Source organism: Corticium candelabrum, chromosome 13 (assembly GCF_963422355.1).
Source record: "Corticium candelabrum chromosome 13, ooCorCand1.1, whole genome shotgun sequence".
Lineage (NCBI taxonomy): Eukaryota > Metazoa > Porifera > Homoscleromorpha > Homosclerophorida > Plakinidae > Corticium > Corticium candelabrum.
Genome location: NC_085097.1, coordinates 350,001 through 362,871, shown reverse-complemented (window position 1 = coordinate 362,871; position 12,871 = coordinate 350,001). Strand labels below are relative to the sequence as shown.

The following is a 12,871-nucleotide window of genomic DNA, read 5'->3' as shown; positions in this document are numbered from 1 at the left end:
ATTGTTTAGGACATCTAAATAGTATATGTATATAACAAAGTAATAAAGGCAAGAAAATAAAAAAGGTAACATGGTCATGACTACAAGTAGAATACACAACGAATTAACTCAAAGTTGTTCATGGGCACAAACTTCATGTGTCTATATATAATCCACGATTCTACACTGTCCAAATGTCTAGTTACAAAGAATTTGTCAAAGTATGATAATATTATGTTGCTGCTGCCAAAATAGATTGCAAAAACAGCTACTTGTAAGCACAGTAACTTGTAGCCCAGTTTAGAGACTTGTCCATTTGTGAATACACTTTCAAGACATCATGATTCTGTGTTTAGATAAATTTCAAAGTTTGCACATTTACAATTAACCATTTATGCTTACACACTAGGCCCATTGCACAACATTGGTGCCGTCATATCTAAATCCCATACATGCACTCAACAAGAAATACAAATGCATAGCAAGATGTAACTCAAATTTGTAAACTTCTCCTGGAGAGTCTTAATTAAGTGAAGATAAAACCGTATGCCAAGAAACAATGCATGCATGTTAACCATGCAACATGAAACAATAAAAATACATACTTTCCATAAATTAGTAGAAATAAAGAAAATTAGATGCTAACAATAAGGCATTTTTATAATAGTCAATCTCTACACTGCTAACTCTCAAACTTTTTTGGACCACAACATATATGTGACGTACATGTCCATGTTCTTGCCAGAGCCAGCAATTCCTGTATTTGCTGGTTGGGAGTCTTCGTTGTCAGTTGAGAGAAAAAAATCACACTAAAAAGTTGGTAACATAGGCTGGAGTGAGATTTTAAAGCTGCCTATGGTAGCACAAACATCTTATCAAAAGAACTAGTACTCTGTAGATACTATCTCAAGCTTAAAACTGTGGCACAGTTCACAATTCCATTTTGTGACAAATTACTGATCTCGCGTGTGTATACTACCCGTGCTGTATCACAGTTGGAATGGTGTCTTAATTCAAACCTACAAATATGACATATTAACAAGTCATAGCTGCAGAGCACATGCTCAGATAAAGTTGTAGTGTTTAGACTCATGTCTTAACTATGTTCATATCATGTTGCAAAGACACTCCACTTGAAGAAAAATAACCAGACAAACAAGTTACCATACAAACAAGCAAATAAGTTACAAACAAATGCCAAACAAGTATCTTTTCTAACCTGATTCTTGACTGGAATACTTGATGAACAAACTGGGTTCCCTTCGAGCGTAAGAAGACGAAGCTTTGGACACATAGATAGAAAGAATACTTGGTCAAAGTCTTCAATATTATTGCTAGTAACAAGAATGCAATGTATGGTACTACAAGACACAGTTCACATCCATACCTTTCTAAATCAACAACCTCCACATGATCCATCATGCTCATTACACTGATTTCTGATATATTATTGAATGCCAAATAGATTTCCTAACAATACCATAAAATATCAATAACAGATTTCTTTAGAAACACTATACAGGAGTCCAGTACAATGTACTGTATATCAAAGTGCAACTTGAAGTTGTAGTCATTGCTGCCAATGTGCAGAAGTATTCAATGAGCACACCAAACAGGTATATACCGTACAACTGGTTATTTCTGTGATCATAATATTTCTGCAAATTTTGCAAAGAAATCATGGAGCACACAAATAAAATTCTGATATTTAGGCCAAGTTTATATGGGTATATATCACGCCAAGTTTATATGGGTATTGGAGGGTCTCTTACACATTTTACACGTGAACATTGTGAAGCACGTGCAACCAGCCCTGTCCAGAGTACGTTTACTAGATGGCTGCCCTGAATCAACACCAGGGTCATGTCGTCATATCTCATTGCAAAAGCAAATGTGATAATTGTCAGTCTGGCCACATGATAGACCATTTCATCATCATCACCATCTGGCTGACTACAGCAAGATCAAAGAAGGAAAGCATCGTCAAAAATAAAGGTCGGGTCGATGGTCCAGCCAACAAAGTTTGCCACTGCTGTCGAAATTAGCTTTAGTGCAACTTCAGAGTGACTGTTCAGCACATCAGGTAACACTGCCACTCCTAGATGTAACGACTGAAACTTGATGTGGAACAAATTAATGTTTTTGTCCAGAAACCTCTAGCCCAACTGTAGGTAAGAGTTAAGTATGCGAGATGATAAGCATCTTTGCAAGATTAATAGAGTTTTTGTAAGGATAATGAAATGCCAATATAGCGTTGCAAATAGGCAATATATTATGATATCATTGACTGGCTGGCAAAAAAATATCATGGGCGAATTGTCTCTAATATTGCCCAACAGTGATATATACAAATTTCCCTTGCATTATTCAAACCTAAACCCAATGTTACATTGACCTGTTTGTCCTGGTACAACTGTTTCTCGTTTTCAGACTACAAGGGATCAACACACTGACACTGCATCATAGTTAACAAACTACCAGTGAAGAACAAGCTGCAAAGTCCCCATATGCCAATACATGACATAATGGTAACACATATACTTGACAAGTCATTAAGTCTCCTGGTTTCCTTGTGACATCTTTTGCGATAATCCTTCTCATGCAGTGAAGCAAAGTAACAACCCAGTGAGTCCAGATTATGCCATTCGAAATGTGACACCATGTTCAACTTACCACAACTCTACTCGATATAAGCCTCAATTGTCTATGTTAAAAGTACTAGTAGTCCGTGGGCCAGGTCCCAAAAGACGAAGTTGCATTCCACCCACGTGAAGACACATTTCTTTTTACAAAACGTTAGAAGAATCCATTTAAAGCATTTCTTCACTTGTCCCCCTCCGCAAATGTTGTCCGTTCGGTTGCATTTGCCTATTTTTGGTTCTGACAGCGAGTACGCTCTGTACTCCGAGGGCAGACTCTGTTTTCTAGCATTTATAAGCATAACATTAACTTGAAGAAGAAATATATGAGTATTTAGACTGCAGCTATTCAAAACATAACGAGAGACTGGACAAACACGAACAGATTGCGCTCGAGTCTCTGCACTAACGTGTGTTAGTGGCAATGCTGTTTCTCTTGTCGTCGTCAGCAAAGACTTCTAGTGCGTTTACACTGAGTACCTAGTAGCCTTATATCCTCGTTTGCAAAGTCTTGTTTAAACTCAGCTGTATTCACACCTACGTTCATAGCTAGTCAAGCGACTCTGTTGGCTATCTAGATGTACATGTACCATATTTTCGCCTTTATCTTCCAGTGTCCTTGAGTCAAGGCTGCTCAAGTGTGAACGCACCTTCGTTTCGCTTCTAACTTTTGTACACGGTATATTTGTACATACTCTAGTAGCATATCCTCACCAAACCTAGATAGAACAAACACGGACGCTTCTTGTTTCTACGAACGAACTATCACGTAAAAGGATGTCTACAAGGAGGCGGACATTGGAAGAATAACAAGGATCTAGACTGATGTAACGCTACTAGGACACTACAACCGAGTCCCTCAAAGACCAATTATGCAGAAATGATGTCTTCAAAACAGTTTCAATGTATACAATCTGCGTACATGAAGTTCACCGATTCTAATCGCGGACAGACGGCAACGTTTTGGATGTCGTACTGCTATATGATTGAACTACTGCTGCAGTTTGTTCGTTCCACTTGGATTGGAGACTGGTCTCTTCACTTGCAATGCCTTCACAACATGATACCATGAATGTTTGCATACGACAGAACAAACTACTGTCGGTATCTCACTGTCTACTGGTACGACATGGTCTCTCTTGCAGAAACTCATCCGGATGCTCACGCTTAGTTAGAAGCAGGAGAGTTTGCTGTCGAAAGGTCTCATAATGTCTTCGCACAAGTACCTGTTGACATGGCCATTGAACAATCTATAAATCGCGATACTAAAACCAAAGGAGGAGTTATTGGTAGCAGTCTGAGATGCGGAGCCGTTCAGAGATGGATCGCCACAGCACATGACCGTGCAGCCATAACTGCGGCTTGCCACAGTTTGGCTGGCATTTCAAAAGAGTCTGATAGAAGCAAGCGACACAAAGATTTGATGCAAATAAAGCGAGACGAAGATGATGTTCAGAGTGTAATTGGTACGCTTGAATGTTGTTCCAACTCATTTGAGGCATCAAGCTGCGTTGTGAACATTTCATCTGGAATAATGGCTCCACCTGACGTCGCAAACGACCTCTTGCAAGCGCACCAAATAGGAAGCACACATGCCGAGAAGTTTGTTCATGAATGCTTGTGTAGTGGCAGTGTTGGATTTTTTGACAAGCTGCAAAAGTTGAAGCTGAAAACTTTCTCATCGATGGCCAAGACAGTCACAGTCAGAGCTAATTCTCATGATGTAGCAATAAAGGCTGACAGGAGCTTCTTTTCACAAATGTTGGCAATTTCGACGAGTAGGAATCTTGACTTGCGGATAGTCCTTTCGTTTTCCTTAAGTCCACTGCCATTGAGTTTGGCTTCACCGCAAGGTAATTTGAATAAAACAACCAAGTCTTCTTTACTGCCTCTCTTGGAAAGCTATGGCTCCCCGGTAGAAAACATTGGCAGAGCAACACTGCTAGTCGACGCAATGGCTACCATTCAATCACTTACTAGGCCTACAGGCACTTTTCGAGATCTTGCTTTTCAAATTCTTCGCTCAGTATTAGGCACTCGTGACCACGATCAGCTTTCTCGTGTTGACTTTGTCATAGATCGCTATCCATCTGTATCCATCAAAGACGCAGAGCGCAGCAAGCGTGCCTCTGCCGGCGTTATTGTTTCCCATATTATTAATGCGTCTCAGCAATGTCCAAAGCAGTGAAAGAAGTACATAAGCTCTGGAAACAACAAGAGTGCTCTGTTGGACTTTTTAGTAAACAAGTGGACTTCTTCTTGCTACAGTAGAATGCTCAAAAACATCAATTTTTACGTTTGTTCTGGAACCGGTTGTGTCCGCTTGACATCTACCGACGGTGAACAGGTATCGCGGTCAGAGGTTCTTGAGCTAACGTGCTCTCATGAGGAGACAGACACAAGACTCTTCCTACACGATGCACACGCTGCACAATCTAGAGAATCAACTACCATCATCAAATCTCCAGACACTGACGTTGCTGTCATTGGCATATATGCAGCCTCTTTGGATGTTTTTCGTCATGTTCAGTTACTGTGGCTAACAGGTACCAAGGACCGGCGGTGTTTCGTGCATTTGTCGAGGCTAGCCCATGCGCTTGGAACAGAAATATGCACCTCTCTTCCAGGATATCATGCATTCACTGGTTGCGATACTACGAGTGCATTCTATGGTAAAGGCAAAAAGCGGTCTTTTGAAATTCTAATAAAAGATGGTACAATTCAGGCAGGCATGGCAGGACTAGGAGTAGCCCCTGAATGCTCGTTAGACACTCAAAAAAGTTGCGAATTGTTTGTTTGTCGATTGTATGAACAACAGAACTGCACATCTATTAATGAAGCAAGGTACAAAATCTTTTGTGCTAAGCTCCTGCGTGCCAGAACCTCCCCCCAACAGCCGATGCCCTGTCACTGCATGTCAAATGGACCAACTACCTAGCCTACATTTGGAAACATGCTCTTCAAGCCTTTCCTGCCGTCGGAAGTTGTAATGGACACAGTTGGATTGTGTATGGACAGGAAAAAATAGAAATCAAGTGGATGAGCCAACCCCCAGCACCAGATGCAATTCTAGAAGTACTTAACTGCAGCTGCAAAACTGGTTGCAACAGCAATCGCTGCGGTGGTTTTAAAAATGAACTGAAGTGTACAGAAATCTGTCAATGCAAGAATTGCAGTAACTGTGACCGGGGAGAGGACGACACCAATGCTGTAGATATTCATAATGCTACTGTTGATGATGATGACGACAGCGACAACGACGACAATGATGATAGTGATAGTGATGATACTGCTGACAATTAAGTTAAGATAGCAACGTATCGTCAGATGGGGGGATTGACAGCGTAAATATCACAACGACATGTAGCTGCCGATTTTGAGAGTTTTATGTAAGAAATGTGGTATTACTAAATTAGAAATGCAATATTGGGCTGACTTTGGTGTAGAAAATAATTTACTTAGTTCCCAAACGTGTCTTTTGAATGCTACTACGTATGGTGCAACCTCGGACAACGGACCGTTGGCGCTGCTTAAATTAAAATATTTAATTACAGCTAAACGGACACTTTTCGCAACAGGGGGACAAGTGCAGAAATGCTGTACACGTACTTGGATATGTCTATCATTTGGTGATAAGAAACGTGTGTCTTCATGAGGGTGGAAAATGGGACTTGTTTTCTGAAGGCTTTTTTTGACCTTGGCCCATGGACTATAGTACACTCTTCTAGTGTTCTTACAAAAAGTGCTGGAGACGTGAATATGGATGTGCCTGCCTCTCTATCAAATTTTAGTCTGGTGTAACAAACTGCAAACTCGCTGCTTAAAAAAACTGCCAAGTATTTACAAGCAGATAATTTAGTCTGATTTCCAATCTGTTATCTAATATGTCTCAAGATCGACACACCTAGCACCGGCATTGTGATGATGCAAAGGTTGGTAAAATGTAGCAAACCAGCTTTACAAAGTCAACAAATTCACTTCATAATATGTTTAGAGAATGTATCTTGCATTTAAATGCAAAACAAGACTCAAATTACAAAATGTCACTTCATATGTGATGCAAGTATTCCAACAGTTTAAGTGATCATATTGAACAACACATGGAATTTCTTCAAAAATCTGTTTGCAGCTCTTTACTTTATTAGCTCTTATACCAACAAACTGAACAACAGATATGTGTAACCAACCACGCAGTACCCCTCCCATTGCAGTTGAGTTAGCAATAGTCCCAAAGATCAAACTTAATCTACGAACAAAAAATGCCTATACTGTCACTAATAGTCAAATAGATTTCACATTAAACATCATCTAGTTTATTAATAATAATTTTTTGGAAATTGATAGGTGAGTCAGAAATGTTCATGTAAATTTCAAAAAATGACTTACAGAACAGTGCTATTTCTTTAGGAAGTCCAAACTTTTATTAAATTTACTGAAAATAAGACTTATACAGCTGTTAGTTTAGCAATAAGACTGTAATGGCAGCAACACTACAATGATATAATAGCTGTGCATGTTATCCTTTGATGTGTGTAGCCATTTGGCAAGAAAAGACAGTGCTTATCAATTCAGCCATTGGTTCACTTATGAAACAGTTGTAAATGAAAGCCGCACTATAGTGCAAACCCTCCGCATGCCATAGCTTTGCAGCTTGAATGCAATTAGTCAGAGACAAATAGAAGAGCATGAGAGCCAAATTAGAAGGGCACGAGAACGTCACTCACATCAGGTCATGTATTTGCCTCAATCAGCTATCAAATATTACACCATTGCCTAGCAGGTCGGTCGTACGTACCTACGAGGCGTTACTATACCTAGTGTTTCACATGTTGGTAATAATAAACATTGGAATTCACAAAATTAAACCATTAAACTGTTTCTTGTCTTACAGTATTTTCTTGTCTGTCTAAGCGTAACACTTTCATACCTTTAATGCAGTGAATGCACTGAGCCCATCAATATCAACCAAACCACAGCGATTCATCCATAAAATTGTAAGTTGTTGTAAACAAGTCCCTAAATCCCTGCAACAAACAACAATGACTAATTAGTCTTAATTTAATGTTCTTATCTTATCTTGTCTTAATAAGTGAATGAAAGAAGTCTATAACTATGTCCCAACCAGATAATCTTATGTAGTCATTTGGTTGCATTAAGTAGGCCAAAAATACTGACAAATACACCATTGTAGTTACAATTATTGAGGTCTATTTCCAAATGAAACTGCATGAGACCAGACCAACTAAATTATTTTAATACTTGGATTGGTTGACCCAAAAAAGCCACCACATGTGATGTTTGAGAGTGTGGAGTTTTGATGTACTGCTTACTATGATCAACACTAACACAAATGAGGCAGATACCAAAATAGATAAGCGGGATGCAACAACATACCCTACTACGTACACTCTGTTAACATGTGTAAAGTCACAGATATGCACTTGCAGTAAGTATACATACCCATGTGCCAAACCTTTCTACAGTAGACAAATCCTTGTGCATGTGCACATCAGTTTTATTTTTACTTTGATCAAGCTAAATACTAGGACATTGAATCCAAGCATTAGGAAATTAAATTGCTCCAACCTGAGAGACTAAGTATGGAAGATCTTCCACATGAGCAACTAACGATTGTATCTCACTGGTTATGAGAAGCAGTATATCGCCAAGATTACAAACACACACACACACACACACACACACACACACACACACACACACACACACACACGTGCACGCGTGCATGCCTAATCCTAATCCTAAATATCGGGAGCTGGCTCTCAGAAATCACTTCCCCCCCCCCCCGCTGTTAAGCTGGGCCTTGTGCGTTACTCAGGGAACTCTGGGACTGCGCTAGCAAACTCCTGGAGCTGGGCCAGGCACTCGCAGGAGCACCGACTTGTGAAGCCAACTGTGGTGTGAGCACCCGAAGTCTCACCAGGACTCCAGTACTGATGTCCCGTCACAGCTGATGGCTGCTTAGGACCTCAGTCAATGACCAGGTACTCATTTATACTCCTGAGTCGGAGAAGAAAATGTGTGTTAGTTTCTTGCTTAAGGAAATTATGCCATAGCTCGCCACCACCGTGACTTGAAATTGCAACCCTTCAAGGTCCCGGATGTAAACACAACTCTCTAGCCAACTGAGCTATCGCACCACACACACACACACACACACACACACACACACACACACACACACACACACACACACACACACAAACAAATGAACAAACGTTAAGCCTGTCAGTTCCAACAATAGCTCCTCCGTCCTTCGGAATGGGGCTTCCATGTGCTACGTCTCTGGGCCAGTGCTGACAATCCACCTGGAGCTTGACCAGAGTATCCAGAGGCACCAGCTATGGTGCAGCTGTGGGACTGGACATCAAGGCCCACATGTACTAGTTTGCTACAGGGTATTAGTTTGCCAAGGCAGAGGTCTTGTCCATCCCCAGTCAATGAATCCTGATCGAGTCAAGAGAGGTAACTGTGTGGGAGTTTGTTGCTCAAGGAAAATACACCATAGCTTGCCATCACTGTGACTTGAAGTTGCACCCCTAATTGGTGTCTGACATAATTACTCACTAGGATGACTCTCTAACCAACTAAGCAATAGCACACACACCTTCGCTCTGCATGTGCACCAAGGCATAACTAGCAATATATGAACCTCTGTTGACACGTAGAAACACTACAGCTTGTTTGCACCACAAAATCTGGTCAAATTCCACTTGACTCTTAACAAAACACCGCAATTTAGCAAATTTAAAGGTGCTTAGTCTATGCACGGTGACAATAAACTAATCAGTTGCTGTTAGATACCTATAGCATTGAATAATTTCATTCTCTACCATGACATAGAAAGTCGCATAGCTACAGCTCTAAAATCTTGGTACCTAGTTGGTATTTAATATGATCCTTGCCCAGTCACATTACTTGCACAGAGTCTCCTGCGACTAAAACTTGCAACAATTAAAATAATCACACTAATGCAAACACATCAGAAGACTATATATACAACCTGAATATCCAACAATATACAGTAGTACATCCAGCAAACTAAAACAACTTACATACCGCACAGCAGGAATAACACTGTTCGATAATTTCAGGTGAAACAAGTTGGGTACATACAAACCTAAACAGACAAACATCAGTCCAACTATGTGCTGAAATAACAAACGCTGAAACTGGCCATGCACTTAACTAACACTACACCACAAGAAATCATTGTTACAATTTACTAAATCAAAATGTAACCTTCTTGTACCTTTATGGCACTTGCGTCAACTTGTAACTGTCATAAATTCACCAACCTACATATATTTTTAAAGACTAAATCTCTTTGAAATCTGAATGCAATTGCAGCTGTTTGTTCAATCCACTCAGTACAGCAATATTGTAATTGTAAATGTAGTCTTGAAAGTCTTCTACATTGCTAACTACCTGTACCATCTTAGTATGAGTCATGTATGAAGTCTGGTAATAAGAAAGTTTGTGTCTTGTACATTGTTGATAAACAACATTGATAGACATTCTTATACAGTAATCTCATGCACATCAAGATGTTAGTACAAAAAACAATACCATTACCAATATTTTACTACCAATGCACTTGTTGTAATTATCAGACTTTTTCTAAGGTTGACCAAAATGTAAACAACAAGACAAGTTGCCACATTAGTCTCGCGTAGCCAGACCCTTTTCCCCGCGTCATACTTCCGTGGGAAAAGGGTCTGGCTATGCGAGACTATTGACACATTTGGCATAAGAGTACAAGAAGGTTAATATTTAATTTAGTAAATTGTAATTCCATAAGCTAGAGTGTTCAACAAATATGTAATACTAGTATACATGGCCCGTCCTTCGTACGGGCAAGATACTGTAGTGTAAAGATAGGTGTGGACACGTCACGTGCAATCTTTGTTGCGAGGTCCCGGATGTGCTGAATGAATTCGAATCTTGCTGTTCGAGCTTGTTTTGATAGAAATCGACACACTTGCCGTGTAGCGCTTGCTGCAGAAAACGTGTAGGTTGGATTCGGTGCAAATGCAATCAGAATTTGGAGAGAAACGAAAGCGCTAGAAGAGTTTCGTCGGCAAGAGATATTCGATCGCTCGAAGCTTTGCGAAGGACGACGATGCATACGGTCTACACAGGACTGGTGTGGGCGTGTGTTCGAATGAACCGGAATGTGTAGCGTTTGCGTCTCGAGAAATTTTACGCGGGGGTTGACCCCTCGAAAAGGGACCCGGTGCGCAATTTTTTAAATTCTTTTACGCAAACCTTCCTCTGTGCGTGCCAAGTGTGCGTGCTGATTTCGGTTGCAAACGGACAAAAGACGTGGCCGCCAAACGCGAACACACACACACACACACACACACACACACACACACACACACACAATTTGAGCTTTATATATTAGATTCCCCTTATCTCTACAAACTGCTGTTTCTCTGTTAATTAAAGTGAACAATCACAAATATTTTAAGTTATCTTAGAAATTCTTGTAGAGTAGAAATTCTTGTAAAGTTTAACACAGCCACTAAAGTCTGTCCTAGCTAACTCCCACTCCTGTGGGAAGCATTTTGTAACTAGACTAAGTCATAGCAAATTAAGAGTGTTATCACAACCAGTTTAATGTGCCAAAGCACAACTGCATCTCTAACGATCACATGGATGCAGAAACCACCGCTAGCATTGACAACAGCACACTCCCTCTAAAGTTGGAAAATTCAAGAGTTTCTTCTCTGTAGAGGATGGTTTCTCACAGCTATTGACCTGTTTACGCTATTAAGCAATTACCTTACCAGCTAGGTTTACAATTGTTACAGCCTCTAATCAGGTTCTGAAAGCTAAACATTTCCAGGTGTTGCCATCTCTAATCATGTTCTGACTGTTCATTAACCATCTCCTTAACGCAATACGTAACTTCAGCTATGAGCCATAAGAAACAGGACTTCGTTAGAGTCACGTGACTTAGCAAGTGGCATCCTCACAACACATATGGGTTAGGTGACTTTCAGTTTTTGACTAAGTGGTGAACTATGTGTCTGTCACAGTCAGGAATGTGCCAAGCCCTTAGTGTGGTCCAATCACTGCACAGTATTTGTGATTTGTTGTACACAGTAACCAGAGACAATATAGACAAAAAGGCCATTCAGATTTTTGTTCATGAAAGAGTTTTTACCAGAATAGTGTAATTCATGCTTGTGATTGCCAGGTCTTGTCGGAAATATACAACAGACTTTACCTGTCTGCAATTGCTAATACAAAATCAATTGCTTTCCTGGCTTATGGTAGTTTTATGACAACCAAACATTGCATAATCACAAGCAACCTTTATGTCCCTTACACAATAACTCTTACTTTGACAATTACAGACAATTACAGACTTTGTAGTTATGTGAAACAAAAGTTGCTTTCTAAGATTTGAAATAGATTCATGCTTAGAAGATAAATGGCATCTACCGTAGTTTAGACTACCTATTTCTATCATGGTTTTCAGAAGGTTCATAGCTGTGGAAGTGAAGGTGTAAACACGACTTCAATTACTAGTATAACATTAATTAGCATAACATCTATCTGAGAAAGACGGCACCAATGAGAGCTTCAAAATAATGTTGGTAGCATGTTGCTGCGACCATCTGAATGCCAATTATTGTGATTTTCTAGGGTTGAAGTTAGATGGGATAAACTTAGTATAGTAGTACTCTCAACAACACACCATTAATAAGTGTGCATAAACCAGGCAAGAGGATTATGTCTGTTCTGCTTGGCAACAAATAACCAGACTTTCTGTCTGCCACAAAATATTAGATTTAAAAAATAACAAGGTGTTGCTAAAACATCGCCTACTATGGCAACTATTGATTCTAAAACGCTAAATGTAACATCTTTTCCAAGTTTCTACTACTACTATCATTTTACATATTCAGGGTTTCCCCAGAATTAAAATCAAACAGGGTAGATTATTAATATTAATATATTGCTATTAATATTAATGTAATGTAGTTAATATTACTGATAGAGCTACTGATGGTATATTGAACAATCAGTAGAACAATTGGTACTAAAGTTAGATCAAACGATACGTCTAGCATGGGACAGTGACAACTAATTTAGATCATTTCACCAATGAAGCTTGAAGAATGCAATTAAAAGAATGCAATCAAATGAATAAATGCGTGTTCGTCTGTTGATGTCAAAACAAGACGGGTCTGAAGGCAGACCTTCACAGATCACATTGCGAG

The 12,871-nt window shown here is 39.7% G+C and overlaps 1 protein-coding gene across 1 annotated transcript in view; it reads right to left on the bottom strand.

The window, feature by feature from the left end:
• LOC134188750 (leucine-rich repeat-containing protein 56-like) overlaps positions 1-12,871 on the bottom strand; it is a 34,014-nt gene that overhangs the window by 10,887 nt on the left and 10,256 nt on the right. The window contains exons 4-7 of the mRNA XM_062656937.1: positions 9,696-9,756; positions 7,546-7,642; positions 1,367-1,449; positions 1,199-1,313 (exon numbers count right to left, since the gene is read on the bottom strand). Of these exons, the coding sequence (XP_062512921.1) occupies positions 1,199-1,313; positions 1,367-1,449; positions 7,546-7,642; positions 9,696-9,756 (356 nt within the window). The remainder of the gene's footprint in view (positions 1-1,198; positions 1,314-1,366; positions 1,450-7,545; positions 7,643-9,695; positions 9,757-12,871) is intronic.